The sequence below is a fragment of the Sturnira hondurensis genome, unplaced genomic scaffold (assembly GCF_014824575.4).
Source record: "Sturnira hondurensis isolate 20B ecotype Veracruz unplaced genomic scaffold, ASM1482457v3 Scaffold0013190, whole genome shotgun sequence".
Taxonomy (NCBI): domain Eukaryota; kingdom Metazoa; phylum Chordata; class Mammalia; order Chiroptera; family Phyllostomidae; genus Sturnira; species Sturnira hondurensis.
In genome coordinates, this window is record NW_028085821.1 from 1,803,169 (window position 1) to 1,825,459 (window position 22,291).

The 22,291-nt window shown below is 33.3% G+C and overlaps 1 protein-coding gene across 1 annotated transcript in view; it reads left to right on the top strand.

The window, feature by feature from the left end:
• Positions 1–22,291, top strand: part of ARID2 (AT-rich interaction domain 2) — a 165,981-nt gene that overhangs the window by 79,224 nt on the left and 64,466 nt on the right. The window contains exons 4-11 of the mRNA XM_037061084.1: positions 4,315–4,448; positions 8,345–8,563; positions 10,599–10,666; positions 14,701–14,767; positions 14,855–15,105; positions 15,435–15,531; positions 15,628–15,837; positions 16,677–16,844. Coding sequence (XP_036916979.1) covers positions 4,315–4,448; positions 8,345–8,563; positions 10,599–10,666; positions 14,701–14,767; positions 14,855–15,105; positions 15,435–15,531; positions 15,628–15,837; positions 16,677–16,844 — 1,214 coding nt within the window. The remainder of the gene's footprint in view (positions 1–4,314; positions 4,449–8,344; positions 8,564–10,598; positions 10,667–14,700; positions 14,768–14,854; positions 15,106–15,434; positions 15,532–15,627; positions 15,838–16,676; positions 16,845–22,291) is intronic.

Here is a 22,291-nt window from a genome sequence, read left to right on the forward strand (position 1 = left end):
CTTAGTCTTGTGGATACTTGAAGTTTCTTGTAGTGGGCCAGAATTTCAAAGTTTCTACCTTACAAATGATGCAGTATCCCTCTATTTTTATTCTTCAAATTCATTGCAATTGTATTTAAGGGAAGAGTTGGATATGTGACCTTGAACTGCCGTCTTTTCATAAGACATAAGAAAAAGATTTTATAAAATGTTCCCAATCATATGTATTTGATTTTTCCCTTGATACAAGAACAATCAAAAGTTTTTAAATTGATTATTGTTATTGTTGTTGTGTTTAATTACCAAGAACTCTATTAAAAATATTTACAGATGAAATTATATATGATATCTGGAAACTACTTTAAAATAATCTGGAAAGGGGTTATGAAGATAGTTTATTGTGCTATAGTGAAACAAAATTTACCCAGAGTTGATATCTGCTGACTGGATACTGTTATATCAGTTTCTCTACATTTCTGTATAAGTTTGGTATTTTACATTATAAACATTATTTTTAATTTTCCAAGGGCTTAATTGCTATCTTAGGCAAAACTTCATTGAGTTGCATTGTAGTTAGAGGATGTGCCATATATAATAGTTAATCCTTAATTTATTGTGGTTTTCTGTGTGAGTTGATACACAGTTTTATAATTTTCATAAAGATTTGAAAAGAAAAATTATTGTATGTCTAATAAGTTAATCTTATTGGTGATTGTATTCAAATCTTCTATAACGTAATGTTTTTTGTGTGTATTTATTTAATCTGTCAGATAATACAAGAGCTTAAAATTTTCTACATGCATAATAATATTACCCATTATTATTTGATGCTATTTTTGAGTGGACTCCCCAGACCCCCATTGTTTTCATTACACTTAAGCTTTTTAATTGAACAATGCCATTTAAAGTAATTTCTGTATTATCTTTAGAGGATATTTGCCTCCATCCTCTCTAAGTTTGTGCATAGAATCTACCACAAAATAAATTAATGCCAAGGTGAAGAAAAAGAATATATAACTCATCCCACCTGAGTCTGTTTCTAATGTTGAACTAGGGAAACTAATTTTCTGTGGTTGTCTGATGAGAGAGTTACTGCCATCTGCATTTCAGTATTTTACCAGTCTTAAGTTAAATATATAGTGTACTAGGCAGATTACTGTAAGAGCTCAGTAAATACTTGTATTATTAATGTATTAACTATTCAAGTTATATTATTGACTTTGAGAAGAAAGAGAAATGTACAGTCTAGCATTTGCAGGCCGTTGAGTGAATAAAAAACATCAGTGTGCAAACCAGAGTATCGCGGTTCGATTCCCAGTCAGGTCACATGCCTGGGTTGCAGGCCAGTTCCCAGGAGGGGATGCATGAAAGGCAACCATACATTGATATTTCTCTCCCTCTCTCCTTCCCTTCCCCTCTAAAAATAAATAAATAAAATCTTTTAAAAAAATCAGTGTCTAAAAAAAAAAAAAGAAAAGAAAAAAATCAGTGTCTAACTTCAAGGTCATTCTGGAGACTTAGACTTTAAATTTTTATTTTTATTTCAGGTGTTTTCTCTTGTCTGTTAATACTTTTTAGTTTTTAGATGTATAACTCTTTGAAAAACAGAAAAGAAAGACTTTATTAAGAGGGAGAAGAGATCAGAACAGGGTGTGAAAACCTTGGCTAAGCTAAGAAATATTGAGTCTCAGTTAGAAATATTTAATCATGATAATGAGAACAATTATTGATCCTCAAGCCAGGCAAATAAAAACTTCACACATCATAACAATTTGCCTAAACCATAAATTTCTGGGGATTAAAATTATGTAAAGGATCTGCTTGGAGGAATAAGCTTAGAATGTGCCAAGAGACCAGAAATCACATATTTTTAAAACCTTATGAAATTTTAAATTATAAGAGATTTTGTGTATATAATATGTACTATTTACTATGAGTATATAGTACAGTGTTGTTGTCAGCCACACCATGTTACTTATGCTCCATTTTGGGTGTTCTGGGAGGGGAAACATCATATTTACGATCCTTCTTTACTAATAATGGTGTTTCTCCCTCAGCTGTAATAAAAACACAAATTTTAAATCAGCTGTGCTCAATCATGTGTAACAAATTTATGAAGAGCATCTTAAAATATTAGTGTAAGGCTCTGATTTTGAAATTCTACATCTTCATTACTATTTGTTATACTTGGATAAAATTTATTTAGTGAAGATTATCTTTAGTTTATTTTTAACCATTGCACAGTGATTTCCATCAATTCTGAAAGACCATACTCTGTAAAGTACTTCCGTCAATACTATTGCCTGAGTGGCTTCATTTGATCCCTCGTTTGCAGAAAATATGTCACATCATTTTTGAGCAATTGTTTTTGTCTGAATTTTGTATGCTCTTCTTTTTATGGTGCCTGCATTAGATTTTCAAAAAGAATAGGCCTGATATTTACGTATGCACATCTATTATGGGTCTGTCCTGGAGAGAGACTTCCTCTTTTTAATCATCCTTTTGGTTTATGTTTTTGGACTATAAATGCTATCTGCTAAGGGACATCCCCAGGATCAGGGTAAAATATGAGCAGCTGCATATTCTCCTCAGTGCTCAAGGGTTCTATCTGTGTATATGTCCCTGGTTTAGTATGCTGTAGCTCCGTCAGTAAAGTGTTAGGTTCATTAGCTATCAAGCTTTCAACTAGTAAAGAGTTGCTAGCTCTAACTCAGCTAATATGGAGGACTTACAAATAATGCAGAGGGATGGTTTAATTCTTTTCAGGTAAGGTGCGAATTACTGCACCGTGTAAAACTGAAAGGGGGAAATGAGGAGTGGTAATGATTTTTTATGTTACTAGTTTTTATGTTTGTAAAGTTTTAGCTTTCATTCATCCCACCTTGAGTTTCAAGTTTTGGTAGTAAAAACAAAATAATACTTCTGAGATCATCCTGTGTGTTCATTGATGCCCCCCTCTCTCATCTCAGCTGTCTGTCACTAGAAGAGCCAAGACATGGATAGCTGTAGGACTTTTAAAATAGCTTCTAATGGACTTAGTACCTGCCTCAGTCAGGAATTGTAGGTGGATTGATCTTTAAATTAACCACATCTAGAACTTTTCTTTGATAAATACAAGAAATTATATTAATCAACTTACTTGTGAAGTACAGTAAAAAGTTTGTTAGTTACAGGATTGTTTTTGACAGAGGTTTGACCACTTCACCCACTTTAAAATTTTACTTGCGAACTTAACTATAAACTGGTAGGTGATGATAAATTATGAATTTGGAAATTTAATTCTAGTTAATAAGGAGACCGATCATATTCCAAAATGATAACATAGAGGGGATACAAAGAACTATCTCATAAACAGTTCAAAATTTGTTAGGCACATGAATTTTGAATGGGAACTTGGCTGTATTGCTGTTCAAAATGAGCATGCCATTTCTAGTGCCTATTCAGAGAAGAATATTCAACAAGTACACAGATTAAGTTTATTGTTGTGTGATTTGTAATAGCAAAAAACAACTGAAAATAGCTAAATTTATCTCTGGAGATCTAGTTATATTATGATGTATCAATATAATGAAACATTACACAGCTATTTAAACAGACTGAACAAGTACTGTGTGTATTGGCATGCTAAGAGCACTAAAATATGTTAGTAAATAAAAATATGTGCAGAAAATATATAGGCGTATGCACATGAACCTGTTGTTATCTCTGGTGAGTGAGATTGGGGAGACCAGGGGTTAAAGAATCTTCTCATTTTTCTTGGTTTTACAATGACTGTGTGTAATGTTTTTAAGTCAGTAAGTAAAATACATGCCATTCATCTATAGGGAGTTGTCCTTCAATATTCCTTTTTACATTTTTATTTCAGTAGTGATGTCTTTTATGTAAATATGAAAACACTTTTAGAATCATTGCATTGAGTCTGACTACAGTATTATTGCTGAAGTAACTAATCCAAGAGGTTTATAATATCCAAATATTTTTTGGATATACAAGAGATTTATAATATCCTAATATTTTTTAAAAATTTAGGGCCTCTAGGCCCAGGCTGATGTAGCTCAGTGGATTGAGCACGGGCCTGCGAACCACACGATCATGGTTAGATTCCCAGTCAGGGCACATGCCTGGGTTGCAGGCCAGTTCCCAGCAGGGGACTCATGAGAGGCAACCATGCATTGATATTTCTCTCCCTCTTTCCTTCCCTTCCCCTCTAAAGATAAATGAATAAAATCTTTTTTAAAAATTTAGGGCTTCTAGAAAAGGAAGGCAGATACATGTAGTAGGAGTTAAAACTAAGATATACTTTAAAATATCTACTGTGCTGTTTTTCTATTTCAGTTACCTAGAAAAGTACGAGAAAGTTCATCATTTTGGGGAGGATGATGATGAAGTACCACCAGGCAATCCAAAGCCACAGCTACCTATTGGTGCAATTCCATCTTCCTATAATTACCAGCAGCACAGTGTATCAGGTAAATATTGTTGGAAATTGAGAGGATGTAGTTCAACAATTTTTTGGTTTTTTTTTCTTCAATTTTGCTAATTTTAATCAATTAAGTTTTTAATACTTGAATTTTCTTCCTCTTCTTTTACTGAGTCTTTTTTACAAAATTAAATTATTTTATTGTTCAATTACAATTGTCTGTATTTTCTCTCTACCCCTTTCTCCCACTCCCTCCACAGTTTTGAATTAGGAAAATAGACATCATCCAATGAATTAGTTCCTTATTTTGCTCCTGAGAACATTTAAGCCTTGTGGTAATACAGCTTTCAAAGATCAACATTTAGTTGGTATCAGGGCCTTTCTATCATAGGCTTATAAGATTGTTAGTTGCAACAATTTCCAGATTTAAAAATACCTGTACTTTTAAGTGAATTTTTTTTCCTTTGTCTAATGATCAGTGTAACACGAATAGTCACTAAACATGAGAAAGGTTCTGTTAGGATTAGAGAAGCCAAGAATACTTAGGTAGCATTTACTAGATTTTCTACAATTATTAGAATTCCCAACACCAGAATTCCTCAGAAATGTTTCTAACTATTCAACTACTTCTGCCAAGGTACCAGGAATAAGATTTTTTGTTTTTCATTTAAGTCATTCTGGTAATAGTTGTAGAGGAATTTGCAGCTACAAGAACAGGACTCAAATTGGAAATAATCAGGTTGAGAGTCTAATAAAGAGGTTTTTGAGGCAGAGTAGATGGAGGGTTCCAGTGTTTAGTGACTCTGGGGACTGGGCTGTGATGACTGGTAAGAGAGCTAGAAAAGATAAACATCTCTATTCTTCAGTCACCAACCTTTGGCCTAAAAAAAAGGAAATAATGTCTTTTTCAAGGGTATAGTCTTTATAAAATGTACAATGATCTATAGATGTTTGTTATTCTTCATTGGTGCTATACTCCCAGTGTCTTATAGGTTATCCTTAAACTCTCTCGTGTGTGCTTAAGTCACCATGTAGAAGATCTTGCTAATAGTTTAAGCTGAAAATAAAACAGGGTGACTTGTTAGGTGATTTGTTCTCTATTCGTAAAAAGGCTAATAACTATTATTTCATTCAGGGATGTTATAGAGGCTATTCCTACATTGAATGCAACATTGTATTGATGACCTTTTAAGACTGTTTTCAGCTTCATAACTCTGTGGCTCCTGTATTACAGTAACAGTAGAACTGTCCGTGATTGTAGGTTAAATAGAATTTGATGTCTGCTATTACAGATTCCTAAACTGACCCACTTCTGTGTCTGATCTTGCTTTTTTCTGGATCAGGGTGTTTTGTTTGTTTTTTGTTTTTGCCTCCTCTGATTAAAACAGATTTACTTCCAGAAAGAAGATGTGAAATATTTCTGGTATTTCAGAAGTCTAATAAAAGTCATTGATAGAGCTTCACAAGTTAAGGAAATGACAGAATTGCTTAACTTGGTGTTACAACTTTTCTGATATGTTGTCATATGTCTAGGTTTTATTGTTTTTAAAGAGAATCTGAGCATTTTTGTTACATGTTGCGTAATCGATAAAAATCAGGATTGGGAACCCATGAAAGGGAAGAAACTATGAATTGCTAAGGAATATCAGACTGCAGTATTTCTAATTCAGACTGAAAAGAGGCAGTGTTTCAGAGCAGAATTTATGAATTTGAAGGTGGTTTTTATTTTTCTAGAAGGAGCCATAGCAGCATTATGACCATGTTCTAAAAATTATGGTGATTATCAGTATACAAAACAAATCCTATGTTGATGATTCAAGTATTGTTAAGAAAAATATGGTCTGTGCGTTTTAAATATTCACCAAAATAGAATTGCATAATGATTTAAGAACTTTTAGGAAATTTTAATTAAGACCTATAAAAAGATTTGTATTTATTTTCTTGATCATACATCCTTTCTATCCTTGTAGGCAAATGTATTTACCTAAAGATACTAATTGTTGATAGTAAGAAAAGATACTCTAAAATAATATTTTTAATAATGAATAAGTTTCAATTGGTAGTAGTCCAGGATATTTCATATAAAGTATAGTTCTATTCATAATTTTCATAATAAAGAGTAAATGGAATATTGTACATTGAGAGGGACCGAATATTCCTCTAAGGATATTGGCTTCTTTTGTCCAGTGACTTTAAATGGCAAAAAAATATTGAGCAGATTTTGCTTTGAACTTTAGGATTATTAACTTTGAACTTGTGGTGGCTTTATCATATATTTGCATAGTTTTCCATGTTTTTCTTTGTCATAAATACCTAATTCTTTGGTTGTCTTCTTTTTCTGTTCTTTTTTTCACTTGGTATTGATTTGAATACAGTCAGTTCTGCAATATTATAGAGTATATTATTAAAGACTTTTTGTTCGTGTTTTCTTACATTTTTAAATGATCATAAAAATTCAGTTATCTTTAAATTAAAATTATCTGCAATATCTTTAATAGAAAAGCTGTGAAAGGCAAAATTGAAAAATGTGACATTGAAATAAATAGAACTGTAGAATTTTAGAACTAACCATGATTTTAGTGATTATTTTATTCAATCCAGTTATTTTGGTAAGGGAAGGCACCGTGTCCATTTCATTTTTGGTACGTAAATTTGGGAAATTTCATACAGGGAGATTTTGGTTTTTTGTTTTATTAGTTGTAGTTGAGCAAAAATTTTCCCTTAAATGTTTCATATTCTAACAGACTTTTGCACTACAACAACTACTGCCATGTGATTGAAAGTATTGTATAATTCCTGCAATTGTCTACCCAGCAATCTAAAGAGAGCTAAGTATGTCTGCACAAAGTCCTATATGTGAATGTTTATAGCAACTGTATTCATAAGTGCCAAAAACTGAATATAGTGTAAATGTCCTTCATCTAGGGGATGGATGAACAAATTTTCTTATATCTATACTATAACAATTAAAAGGAACAAACTACTGACACACTCATCACCGTGGATATTAACCTCGAAAGTATTTTGCTGAATAAAAGAAATGAAATACAGGCAGGCTGTCAAGGCCCTTGTAAAGCTCAAGGAGGTCAAGCTTAAGATCCCAAGGGGCGGCAGCTCTAAGCTCAGTTGACTTGCCTATATAGCTCACCCCAAGCTTAGGAAACAAGCTTGTTCCTGCATCACAAAGGGTATGCAGGCTCTGCTGGCCAAAGGCCAAGGAGCACTAGACTGTGGTTGCAGCTCAGGCTCCCAAAGGTGTCCAGGCCCCCACAAAGGCTCCATAGTAAAGGCCTCTGTCTGCTGATGTGAGGATGGAAAGACTGGTGCGACCCGTGGGCTGCTGTCTGCATGGAGCTGGTGTCCTCCTGTGCTAGCTGTACAAATAAACCTGAGGCAGGATCTTTCAAAAAAGTTAGTAAGTTAAAAAAAAAAAAAAGAAATCAGACAAAAGACTACATACTGTATAATTCCATTTATTTGGCATTCTGAAATAAAGCTATACATACTCTGGTTTCTCTTCAGATTGTATAAATCTTTCACCTTTGACTGAAGTAAAGTTACAGGATCAGAAAGGAAATCAGTGGTTGTGGACAGAAAAGGAATTTGAGAAAAAGGAGCATAAAAAAAACTGAGAGATTACTATATCTTCATTCTGGTAGTGGTTAAAAGACTATTTATCAAAACTCATGATTATAGAACTAAAAATTGTGAATTTTACTATGTTAATTTTTTCATAATCTGACCTAAGAAAGGAATTCTACAGTTAGGTAAAGAAGGTAGGCAGTGTGTTTAAAAACGTGATATTGTTAAATATTTCAAAGGAACCAGTCTCCCTAAGTTTATTTTGTAAAAGAACACAAGCTCTTGTCTTGTATTCAGAAGGTATTAACAACAATGGTTTCAATGCCTTGATAAACAAGATGTTTTTGTCTTTATCTGTGTTAGATTATCTTCGGCAAAGTTATGGGCTATCTATGGATTTCAATTCGCCAAATGATTATAATAAATTGGTGCTTTCACTGTTATCTGGACTCCCAAATGAAGTGGACTTTGCTATTAATGTATGCACTCTCCTATCAAATGAAAGTAAACACGTCATGCAACTTGAAAAAGACCCTAAAATCATCACTTTATTACTTGCTAATGCCGGGGTGTTTGATGACAGTAAGTTTTAAGCTGAACACATTGAATGATAATTCTATAATGGTGTTATGGATTTTTTTAAAAAGTTGTATAACAACAAGTACTTTTTATTAGTCAACGAAATAGCATTACTTATTTGCTTTTATTAAATCTCTAATTTAAAATAATGAATGTTTGGATTTTTTAACCTTATGTATTTGAATAATAGTTTAGTCTCACCAGAGCTTTTGAATAAAAGTCTTGGGTTTTTCTTAAGCTTTGTATATGGGGTTTGATTTGAGAAGATTGCTTGATACAAAATTCTGATAAAGAAACTAGAATCTGGAAGAAATTGATTTTCTGAAGTCTACTTCTGTTATTGTGTGTTTATAACTTTTAAGTAAACAGTTTAGATCAATGCATTTGGAAATTTGCTGCCTAAATAATCAAAATAAGATTTATCAAATATGTTATATACTTGTTGGATTTACTAGATACAGACAGGTTTTTATAAATCACATTTTTCATTTTCTGTAAAATTATCTCTTACTAAATGTAGGTTTTCTTCAGATGAAATTGTTCAGTTTTCTAATTGTAGTTTAATATTTCATAGAAATTTAGAAAATGTGTTTTGAAATCTTTTTTAGCTCATAGTTTTTCTTTTTTAGAATACCCATATTAGCTGAATGTTAATGATATACAACTTTTTTCTTCTTTGCTTTTCAACCCTCCTACCTCCAAACCATTGTAACTTCTTTTTCCAGAAGTATATCCTAATAAAGAATAAGGTATTCACATGAATTGAAATTATTTTATCACTGAGGAAATATATATCACAGTAGACACAGCCTGAAAATTTCTTGTAATATTTTATACATTCATACTTTTCATACTGGTATTTAAAATACCAGTATGTTTACAAATTAATTTATTTTTCTGTGGTTTGATTTGTGTCAAGTTGTGTACTTTCCAACTAAATTTATTAGGGGTAATCTAAGTAGGATTCCTTAAAGTTTGACATGTACTTATTTTATATGAAGGCTATTTTAAAATGGGTTCTTAGTTTCTTATTCTTCCTGAAACTATTCTTGGTTACATGGAGAAGAAACAAAGATCAGTGCTTCTCAGTTTATGTTATAACTTTGAAGATCTAAATTTAGTGGATTATCATTATAATTTCATGTTCTTTGGTTTCTAATATTTTGATATTTTATTATTTTTTAATTTAATTTTCAATTTGCATTCAACATTATTTTATATTAGTTATTTTGATATTTTAAAGACACCTTTCAGCATTTAATATACAATGGAGTTCAAGATTGTTTTACGTTTTTAGAAACCTTAAAGTTTTTAGAAAGAAATATTCTTAAACCAGAATAATTTTTTTGAAGGCTTCTCATTTACCATGAACAAGGATTATACATGTATATAAGACAGAGGTAATCTTACCAGTTTTGGTGCATTGAAGCATGATATTCTTTAGACCCAGCTTATTTTCTTAAATTCTTTAAGTATTTTTATTTATCTAAAAGACTAAATTATTATGTACTATAGCAATATAAAATATTAACAATTTAGAAAATGCTATTTTAAGGAAGTCAGAAGTTTAGAATTCCAGAGTATACAGACTTTAGGAGGACCCCCACACTTAAAATACTAGTTTTACATTATGAAAGTAATTTATTCGAGTTTGAGAATTATGGATATATTTGATTTGGTTAGGCTTTTGAGATGTTTTGATTGATTTTTTAGGGCATGGAGTTTCAATTGAGTGGTAAATATAGATGCCACTCCCATTGAAAATGTGGGATGTTTATACATTTTGTGTTTAAAGAAATATAATAAAAATGACCACAAATTTAACTTTTCCATCTTCTATTTTTATCCAATATTTATTTATATAATTTTAAAAACTTTCAAAGAGGTTATTATGACTTTCTATCATTTACAGTGAAACAGTTTTTAGTAAAGAGGATATCTTAAAATGTATTTATACTGTTTTTTCTCACACCTATGTATTATTAAGTAGTTAAGTGAAATAAATAATTCCGTATTATTGAATATACCATTCTTTTAGCTTTAGGATCCTTTTCTACTGTATTTGGAGAAGAATGGAAGGAGAAGACTGATAGAGATTTTGTTAAGGTAATTTGAATACATTTTTTAAAATATCAAATCATTTAATTCATGTGGCCAAGGGCCAAGGATCAATGATGATTGCTTATTTTATACACATACTACCTGTATTTTAACTTTTATCATAATGCATAAAGATGCCTATTTAAAAGTTGTGATTAAGTTGCATAAAAACCTTTAACTAACTAATAAACAGAAATAAAGTTCTTTTATTATACATTTACTTCTGAAATAATATCTAACAAAAGCAATAAATCTGAGAAATCCCAGATTATGAACAGCAGTCTGTATAATTTTCTTAGGCTTGTTTTTCAGTTCACATAATTACTCTTTAGCTGTGTTTAATATTCCACTTGGCTCATTTGTTAAGTTTTATTTTAGTGACTCTTTAATTTCTAGAAATTCACTTTATGTTTGTTCAAAGTATTCCTCTTTGGTCTTCTTTCATGCTTTTAATAATTGTTATATATATATATCCAAAGTATCTTTAAAAGATAAACTTTACTAATATAATTTAAATTATATATAATATATAAGCAAATATAAATATAACTTTATTAATTTAATAAGTTATAAATGGTAAATTACATATGCATGCACATACAAACACACACACCTGATAATTCTAATACCTAGGCCTCTTGAAACTCTTAATTCTACTAAGTGACTCAAAGATTATTCCTTTGTGTTTAGTAATGCTGGTTTTTAAATTTCGGTGGACTCGTTTACGTGGGAGTTTTTTACAGATTTGATGAAGAGTTTATTTCTCCATTTCAGTGTTGCATTTGCCAAAAACCTGAAAGGAAATACTGATCAAAGTAGCTTTGTATTAATTTCTTTATTGGAGATTTTCCAGTAACTCTGATAGTAAAGTGAAACCCATGGGGGTTGCAGAGTCAGGCTAGTGGTGAAATATTTAGGGAGTTATGTTAAACTCGGATCTCAAGCAGTGACTGTCCATTTTATCTACTGCCCCCCTTTTTTTGAGGTTATTATGCTGTCAAATTTCTCACATGATAGGGAGTTGCATTTCAAATTTTCCCACTTCACAACTTTACCCGAAGTTCTATATCCCTTCTCACCCCACCCTTTAGAAACAAAGCTTCTTGGTTATAGTAAGGCATATTATTTTCTTAACTTCAGAATATTGGTAATTAAATGTAAGATGCACAAAATGTTTGTTAACATATTTGTATATTCAGTCACAGAGCAGAGTAGGGCTCTCAGTACAATCACTAATCACATGAAATCAACAAGACACAAATAAGTTAAGGATGATTAGATACCACTTCTGTTGCACATTTTCATTAATTTCTGCTCTTTGTATCTCTTTGTATATGCATTGTGTTTAACTTGCTACACTGTTTCTAACTTCTTAGGCTAAATTTTTCTAATACATTTAAATCCATAAAATTCCACATAAGCACTCATTTAGCTTTTTTCTTTCCATTTTGAAATTTCATGTTTTTATTATAACTCAGTTTAAAATCTCTTCTAATTTCCATGTGCTTTCCTCTTTGATGCATAAGTTATTTGAAGGGAATTTTCTTAATTTCTAAAAACTTTTGAAAATTTTAAAAAAATTTTTCTTATTAATATATGACTGAATTTTAGTATAGGTGTTACAGCTTTCTGGTCCATTAAACAGAAGGTATCTTTGATTTTAAGTGTACTTTTTTGGTCTGATATCAATATATTAGCTTCCATTTGGTGTGTGTTTATATGGTTTATATTTTACTTTTGACTATTCTTATTCTTAATTTTTTAGATGAGTTTTGTAAATAACATATATTTGGTCTGTTTTTTCAATGTGAAAAAGCTTGTTTTTAAATTAATACATTTATTCCATTTACATTAAATGTAATTTTGGTGTAATTGTGCTATTGTGTTTAAATTTACCACATTTTGAGTTGGTTTCTGTATGTCCTGCCTATTCAGTTTTGTTTTTTTCTTTTACTTTCTTACCTTTTTTAAAATTGATTTGACTGAATATTGTTTATTATTTCATTTTCCATCACTGAATTTTGTGTTTTTACACTTACTTTGTTCTCTCATTGATTACTCTAGAGATTATAATTTTAATTTTAATCGAGTAAATTACTACTTTTACTAATGTATACTTCTTAGATAACACAGCAATGACTCCATCTCCATTTATTCACCTGGATTTAATATACTACTTTTTGAGCATTACTTTATTCTTTTAGGCTTCTTAAAGTAGATTCTTAGATCATTGGTTTTAAACTTTTCTTTTTGTTTAATATCAGCATATAAAGCTATGGATTTTCTCTACAAACTGCTTTAGTTCTGTCTCACAAATTTTATGCTGAATTTTTATTACCATTTAATTCAACATATTATCTAATCTTCCTTGTGATTTTGTCTTTGATTCATGGGTTACATAGAAGTGCGCTGTTTAATTTCTGGCAGTTCATTTTCAAACTAGCTTTTATTATCAGCATTACTCTCATAATTATTATTATTACTGGTTTTTAATCATATCCATTGTTGTCAGAGAAGATATTCTGTATGTTTTCAGTTCCTTTAAACTTACCAAGACTTGTTTTAGGGCTCAGTATATGATCTTTTGGGGGGAATATTTTGTGTGACTTGAGAAGAATGTGTATGCTACTCTTATTGGATGTAGTGTTTATATCAATTAAGTCAAGGTGGTTGACAGTATTGTTCAGGGTTTCTCTATTATTACTGCCTTTCTATATAATTATTCTATGGTTTCCTGAGAGATGAGTGTTGAAATTATCAGCTGTAATCATGAATGTTTATATCCCCTTTCAGTTCTGTCATTTTTTGCTTCATGTATTTTGAACCTCTGTTATTAATTGCATATGCATTTAGGATTATTATATTTTCTTGATTTAGCTTTTATTTATCTGTGATCATTTTGAATTTCATGTTTGATATCTTTATTATTTGAATTTTCTGTGATCCTTTTTTTCTTGGTTATTGAACATTGTCTTTTTTCTTCATATATCTAGTTCTTTTTTTGTTGTTGTAAAACATTTTTTATCTTTTTTTATTTTTTGCAATGGTTCCTTTTGATGGTGAACTTTCTTTCAAACTACTGACATTCACTGCAAAATAACCTAATTCCCAGAGTAAAATACAATTATTTTTGAAATATATATGCCAGAGGGTTTAGAAATAAAAAGTGAACTAATAGCCTGTGTGCTTCTATATGACTACAGAAATAACAAAATATGTAGTTAAATGGCATTGACAAGGGGAAGTTAAAGTTCATTTTGTATAGCTATATTGGTATAAAGGCATTTGTTTCTTGGCCTGGGAAAGAACATTAAAAATAGATTTTGACCATCCCCTCTCACATATGGAACAAAAAAACAGTTTGTAGGTAGAGAAAACTGGAAAGCAGCTGAAATATCTGTGTTACCAATTCAGGAACACATCACTTCACCACTTGCTGTTTGGTTTTTCTTCTAGATATAGATTTACTAAGTCCCTGTGTCTTGAAGTGTCTATAAACAGGAGCACTGTGGTTATGTGTGCAATTTATTAATGGGATTGATGACTATTCTAATTTTGATGGGCATAAACCCTATTTGTAGATATTTTTCATAGCTGTAAAGTGATAAGAAAATATCTGATTTATATTGTTGGCAATGTCACAGATGCTGCTAATACTATTGTGGTTTGTTGGCTAACATTTGGAGTTGAAGAAAATGCTAAGGAAATGCTAAATTTTAGTTAGAGGTTAATGAACACAAAGATGTCATATTTTCCCCCATTCGAGTTTCAAATATGCCCTGATTTCTTTCACAAACCTTTTAAGGATTTATGGGTCCCAAGCTAAGACCCCCCTGGTACAGAATGGTATATTATTGTGTAAGTTCCTGAACTATAGAAAGTCAAATATTTAAGTCAGTGAATACATAAAATATAATGATATCTATGTAAACTAAAAAAAAGTAGAAATGTTATAGTTTTATTGTACATATGTCCGCTTTTAAGTAACAGAATAGTTGTTTCAAATTGTCAGAATTAAGCATAATAATTTCTCATTATAGTTTTGGAAAGACATTGTTGATGATAATGAAGTACGTGACCTCATTTCTGACAGAAACAAGTCTCATGGTAAGTCAATGAGAAAAAAATTTAAGAACTTTAAAATATCAATAATAATGAAATATTAATGAGTAAAATATATGTTTTCTCTTGTAGAAGGTACATCAGGAGAATGGATTTGGGAATCTTTATTTCATCCACCTCGAAAGCTGGGCATTAATGATATTGAAGGACAACGGGTACTTCAGATTGCAGTGATTTTGCGAAATCTTTCTTTTGAGGAGGGCAATGTTAAGCTCTTGGCAGCTAATCGTACCTGTCTTCGTTTCCTATTACTTTCTGCACATAGTCATTTTATTTCTCTAAGGCAATTAGGCCTTGACACGTTAGGAAATATTGCAGCTGAGGTAAGCATGTGACAGTAACTTAAAACAGTTTTTATAGTTAGTGATAGTATTTACTTTAAAATTTTACAATGTGGCATTATTTGCCATATTTATAGAGTATTCAGTGTTGACATAGACATAGTTTTTGCCTAAAATGGTATTATAGAAGTATCAGACACTTTTGTGGGAAAAAAGTATTTGAAATGATACTCCAAATTTAGTTATGGCTATGCTTACAGTTATTACATTTTTTAAAGTTATGCAGCATTATTCTGTTCATTTTTATTAAATGTGTAATGTCCTATACTGGAAGAAGCCTACCTCAATAATAGTGTCCTTTCTTTTTCTAGCTTTTATTGGACCCTGTTGATTTCAAAACTACTCATCTGATGTTTCATACTGTTACAAAATGCCTAATGTCAAGGGATAGATTTCTAAAGATGAGGGGTAAGTGCACAAACTTTTTATTATCTGTCTGAAGTGCACAAACTTTTTATCATCTGTTAAAGATCAGGTACATTTTTATGTATGTATGCTTTTCAGGCATGGAAATTTTGGGAAATCTTTGCAAAGCAGAAGATAATGGTGTTTTGATTTGTGAATATGTCGATCAGGACTCATACAGGGAGATCATTTGTCATCTCACTTTACCCGATGTGCTGCTTGTAATCTCAACACTCGAGGTGCTATATATGCTCACAGAAATGGGAGATGTAGCTTGCACAAAAATTGCAAAAGTAGAAAAGAGTATAGGTAAGTCTAAACTAAAGAAACATTTAAGTTATTTTCTTTATTGAGGAGAAAATACCTAATGTGGTGCTGTATAAATCACAGTTGATATTAGGGGCTTACTGTTTATTTTAAGGAGTCATTATCCTTTCAGCCACATTTGTTTGTATTATTCTTTCTGCCTGTTTTAGATGAACGAGAAACTCTATCTTAATGGAGACCAGGATGTATGTGACTATTAGTATCCCCTATTCCTTTTTTTTTATTTCTATTATTCTGTATGAAATTTAAAATCAACAAAACTATGTTTGACTCTCTGGGGAGCAGGTCTTTCTGTTTCACATTGTCAGCTGCTACTATTAAGCAACTAAAGCTGAGTGAAACACACTTCCTTCTGTTTCTAGTTGCTGGTAGTGGTACTATCCTTAAACCAGTGAACTCACCTCCATCATGGATTGTGAGTCATAAATATACTCACTAAAGTATGTCATGTTAACATTTTACTCAGTGATTCAAATTATTTCTTTCATATACATACTAAAAATAAAGTTTGTAATGAAAAATACTATTGAGAAATTAAGATGTCACTTTTATACAAGTAATTCCTGAATCTGGCTACACATCAGAATCACTTGGGAAGCTCTTTTAAAATGAAGATACCTAGCCCCTAACTCCAAAGCTACTAAATCAGTTTTCAGAGAGTGACCCTAAATATCTTTTGAATATCCACAGACAATTCTAATGTACAGTGATTTATAGGCTGGCATTTGAGAAGTACTGTTATGCACAGCATTAATTTTTATGCAGTGTGATTGTTTTATAATAGTATTGATTGATAACTATTGACTTTTAATTTCTTTTAGACATGTTAGTGTGTCTGGTGTCTATGGATATTCAGATGTTTGGCCCTGATGCACTAGCTGCAGTAAAACTTGTCGAACATCCAAGTTCCAGTCATCAAGTTTTATCTGAAATTAGGACACAAGCTGTAGAGCAAGTTCAAACCCAGATCCATGTACCATCTGCCCCAGGTTAGTGCTTTTATATATTCTTTTTCAGTATGGTTATTGGTGTATAAGATTTAATGTTAAGGATAAATTTAAATATGCACTGTGGGGAACTGAGATTTTATAGTAGTAGGGTAAAGGAGAACTTGAGTATGTACTTTAATTTCTTAGATATTTATATTCCAGGCACTGCAGGATCAAGGTGAGAACAGAGAAAGAATAGTGTAATAGAGAAATGAAGTTAAGCAGAATTTTGAGGAGTGTGATGGATTAGATTAACCACTTTGAGAACAGTAAGTACCCCAAATGAGGTTCTTAGGATTCTGGTCATTAGAAATTGATAAGGCAAGAATAGCACAATCATGTATTATGTTATAATTTTCTCAGATGGTCATCAGAATACATAAATATAATATTCCCATAATATTAAAACTTGGACTAAACAGCAGAATCAGAGCCTAGGATCACTCACATTTGCTTATGTACACAAACACATAGACAAGCGTGTATACCTGCACTTTGCACCCTTCCTAGAGTCCCTTGGGTCAGTTCTGTTTAATATTTTTCTTAGAATTCAGACTTGTCTAATAACCAGCATTCTCTCCAGTGTTTGGACTTTTTTTTTCCGGCTGAGTTATTGTTTTTATATTTTAGCAGTCTCAGCCTCTTTGGAGAATGCTTTCTGCACCTGCATTTGTCCTATCAGAAACATTCCATCTTTTAGCTCACCTGCTCTCCTACCTCTCACTTTTCCCAAGACATTTCTTTTTACTTGCATTTTGTTTTTAATGGAGGATGCTTATTTTCTCAGTTGATCTTACCTCTTACTTTACAGGTAATACATACTAAAATTGAGTTCCTAAACAACAGTGATAAATAAAAAATGTAAGCCTAAAGACTATTATATACAATAGCAATAGAAAAAAACCTGGAACTGTCAACAAAAGTTTTGCAAGACTTGTATAAAATGGTATTGAAAGGCATTGAAGAACTCATTAGATGGAGGCATACCATGTTAGTAAATTGAAATAATAAAGGGCCAAGAATAACTCACACAATGGCCATACAGAAACTTTCCAGGTCCTTATTGTGCGCAAAGTTTCTTTTGATAAATCAGCTCATAGTTTTATGGGAACTCCTCTTTAGGTAACTGTCTCCTTTTTTCTTGCTGCTTTTAAGGTTCTCTCTTTATCTTTAATCTTGGCTAATGTATTTATGACATGCCTTGGTGTGTTCCTCCTTGGGTCCAACTTCTTTGGAACTCTCTGAGCTCCCTGGACTTGTATGTCTATTTCCTTCATGAGATTGGGGACATTTTCTTTCATTATGTTTTCAAATACGTTTTCAATTTCTTGCTCTTCCTCTTCTCCTTCTAGCACCTCTATGATTCAGATGTTGGTACGTTTAAAGTTGTCCCAGAGGTCCCTAAGTCTCCTCATTTTTTTGAATTCTTGTTTCTTCATTCTATTCAGGTTGAATGTTCGTTTCTTCCTTCTGTTCCAAATCATTGATTTGAGTTTCAGTTTCCTTCCCTTCTCTTTTTGTTCCCTGTGTATTTTCCTTTATTTCACTTTGTATAGCCTTCACTTCTTTCCTTATTTTGTGGTTGTACTCAGTAATTTCTCCGAGCATACTCATCACCAGTGTTTTGAACCCTGCATCTGATATGTTGGCTATCTCCATGTCGCTTAATTCTTTTTCTGGAGTTTTGATCTGTTCTTTCATTTGGGCCATATTTCTTTGTCTCTTCAAGTAGGCAGCCTACCTGTGTTTCTGTGTATTAGGTTAAGCTGCATTGACTCCCCCTGTCAACACACCAGTTATGTTGTAAGGGGTGGAACCTCACATATTCACCAGGGTAGTACAACCCACTTTGCCACTTTGTGGCACTGTATGTAGGGGAGGAGTTACAGAGAGAACAGTGACACTTGATTGGCTCTTGCCCCATTTCCAGTCACTATCCCCACTTCCAGTAAGCAGCTGTCACCCTTCTAGCTGCTGCCCTGGAGCTGATTCTCAGAGTGGGTCAGTTTGTGTATGCTCTAGGACCCTGTGTGCCCTTTAAATGGACTGTTCTGAGAGACTTTCAGTTTCTTCTACTGCCCCACTCCCCACTGGTTTTTACAGCCAGATTTTATGAGGCTTTATTTTCCCAGCATTGGAACCCTGGGCTACACAGTCTTGGCCTGACTGGGATTGCTCATTGCCAAGTTGCCCCTCCCAGTTTCTCTGCTACAGGTGAATGTGGGACCACCCATAATGTCCATCTGCCACCCAAGAGCTGCCACGCTGCACCCCATCACATCCTTTCCACCCCTCCTACCTGTCTAGATGAATGTTTCTTCTATAAATCCTTAGTTGTTGAACTTCCATACCATTTAATTTTTCTGGAATCTCTGGTTATTTTTTGTTTTTAGATTGGGTGTTATCCTTTTTATGGTTGTACAAGTAGGTGAAGCGAGTCTACCTTCTACCTACACATCATCTTTGCTAGAAGTTGTTTTTTAATTATTTAATTAGTTACTGTTTATGGTTTGGCTCTCTACATGCCACACGCACCCCCCTGCCCATACCCTAGTTTGTTTAATATTGCTTTCTTAGGGAATGGTTACCTTTAAAACTTTTTGCTCGCTTCCTCTCCTCACTATGAAAACCTAAGTAATCCTTCACCCATTTTTAGGTTGACATCTAAATTTCTTCATCATAGTTTAAATAGTTGCAAATAATATATTTTTGTATATTAAATTGGTTTTAAAGTAAAAATAAAATGTTTCATATCCAGTGGAATCTTGATACCATGACCCATTTTTTAAAATATACACTCTTACTATCAGAAATTTTATGATGTATCTCTTTCTCTTTGAACTCATAGCCATCACCTTATCACTACTTTTCAGCTATAGATGTAGACATTTTAATTTGTTTTTCAATTTCCTGTTACTTTATTAAACTGTGCTTAAAATTTTATTTTATAATTACAAGTTTTAGTAACACAGTACATCAAACAACAGTAAAAACATCAAAAATTTTAATAGCTATTAAATAAAAATAACTATTTAACAACTAACTTAAATAAATTTTTATTTAAATAACTGTTAAATAAAAAGTGAAACTATTGGAAGTACATCTCTTAATGAGATAGACAAGACTTTTTTCCCTAGTTCTCTGGAGCGTATTCTTCAAGTGTGTCTAGCAATGAATTTTTTTTTCTTGAGTTCAGTATCAATTTTATCTGTTCTTCTTACAAATACAAGTTGGAAACCTAGTTCATGTCAATAAATAGATGAAATTAAAACTTAAACTTCTTTGAACTTATTTATTTAAAATATATTTTATTGATCATGCCATTACAGTTGTCCCATTTCCCCCCCTTCATTCCCCTCCACCCTGCACACCCCTCACCCCCATTCCCCACCTTTAGTTTATGTCTATGTGACACAAGTTCTTTAGATTCTATATTTCCCACACTATTCTTGCCCTCCTCCCTATTTTCTACCTCTTGTCTATGCTACATATTCTCTGTACTTTCTCTCCTCTTCTCCCTCTCCCACTCCCCTATTGCTAACCCTCCATGTAATCTCCATTTTTTTGGTTCCACTCCTAATCTAGCTGTCCTTTTAGTTTGCTTTTGTTTTAGGTATGGTTGTTTATAACTGAGTTTGCTGTCCTTTCACTATTTGTATTTTTTATCTTCTTTTTCTTAGATAAGTTCCTTTAACATTTTATATAATAAAAGCTTGGTGATGATGAACTCCTTGAATTTGACCTTATCTGAGAAGCACTTTATCTGCCCTTCCATTCTAAGTGAAAGCTTTGCTGAATAGAGCAATCTTGTTGTGTGTTTTTTTAAATTATTTTACTTATTTATTTTTTAGAGAGAGGGGAAGGGAAGGAGAAAGAGTAGGAGAGAAACATCAGTGTGTGGTTGCCTCCCATGCGTCCCCCACTGGGAACTGGCCCAAAACCCAGGCATGTGCCCTGACTGGGAATCGAACCGCGATTGGCCGGTTCCTAGGCCTGCGCTCAATCCACTGAGCTACACCAGCCAGGGCTGGATAGAGCAATCTTGGATGTAGGTCTTTGGATTTCATGACTTGGAATACTTTCCAGCTCCTTCTTGCCTATAAGGTCTCTTTTGAGAAATCAGCTGACAGTCTGATGGGAACTCCTTTGTAGGTGACTGTCCCCTTATCTCTTGCTGCTTCTAGAATTCTCTCCTTCATTTTAATCTTGGGAAATTTAATTATGATGTGCCTTGGTGTGTTCCTCCTTGGGTCCACCTTCTTTGGGACTCTCTGAGCTTCCTGGACTTCCTGGAAGCCTATTTCCTTTTCCAGATTGGGGAAGTTCTCCTTTATTATTTGTTCAAATAAGTTTTCCACTCGTGGCTGTTCCTCTTCCCTTCTGGTACCCCTATAATTCAGATGTTGAAACGTTTAAAGATGTCTTAGAGGTTCCTAAGCCTCTCCTCATTTTTTCGAATTCTTGTTTCTTCATTGTTTTCTGTTTGGTGATTTTTTTCTTCCTTCTGGTCCACTCCCTTGATTTGAGTCCCAGTTTCCTTTCCCTCACTATTGGTTTCCTGTTCATTTCCCTTCATTTCTCTTAGTTTAGCCTTCATTTGTTCCTCTAATTTGTGACTAAATCAACCAGTTCTGTGAGCATCCTGATCACCAGTGTTTTGAACTGTGCATCTGATAGGTTGGCTATCTCTTGGTCGCTTTGAAGTATTGGCTCTGGGCCTTTGAGCTGTTCTTCTTGAGCCATGATGTTTTGGTCTGTTCACGCCTGTTACATATGAGGGGCGGAGCCTTAGGTGTTCACCAGGGTGGGGTACCAGTGGCTGGGTTGTGATGCTGTATGTGGGGGCGGGATCAGAGAGGGAGCAGTAGCACTTGTTCTGCTCTCTCTCAGATTTCGGTCCCCTCTGCTGCTTCCTGCAAGCAAATTGGGCCCTTCTGGTGCTGGTTCCTGGGTGTGTGGGCTTGTGCACCCTCCAGGACCCTGTGGGTCTCTCCAACAAACTCTCTGTGAACCTGGAAGCTTCTCCTGGCACCTTGACCCCAAAAGTTTTTCCAATCAGCACTTTTAGGCTTTATTTCCCAGCGCTGGGGCCCTGGTTTGCACTGTCGGTATCACTGCTTGCTCCTCTGCCTGGTTTATCTGTGCACGAATGTGTGACTGCGGTCAGCCATCCACCCCGCAGCCTTACTGGGTCTGCCCATTGTCACCCCATGCCTGGGATCTGCCAACTGCCTGGGCGCCTGGGTCAGCAGGCCACCTTTTCCTGCGCCACCCAGCTCTGATAGCTGCTGGCTCCGCCCCTCTCACCAGTCTGGCTGAATGGTTCGTTGTTGTTGGACTTTCGTACAGTTCAGTTTTCTGTGTTTTGGGTGTGTTTTTGTTACTAAAACTTTGTTGTCTTTAAACTTGGTTGTGCAAGGAGGCACAGTGTTTCCACCTATGCCTCC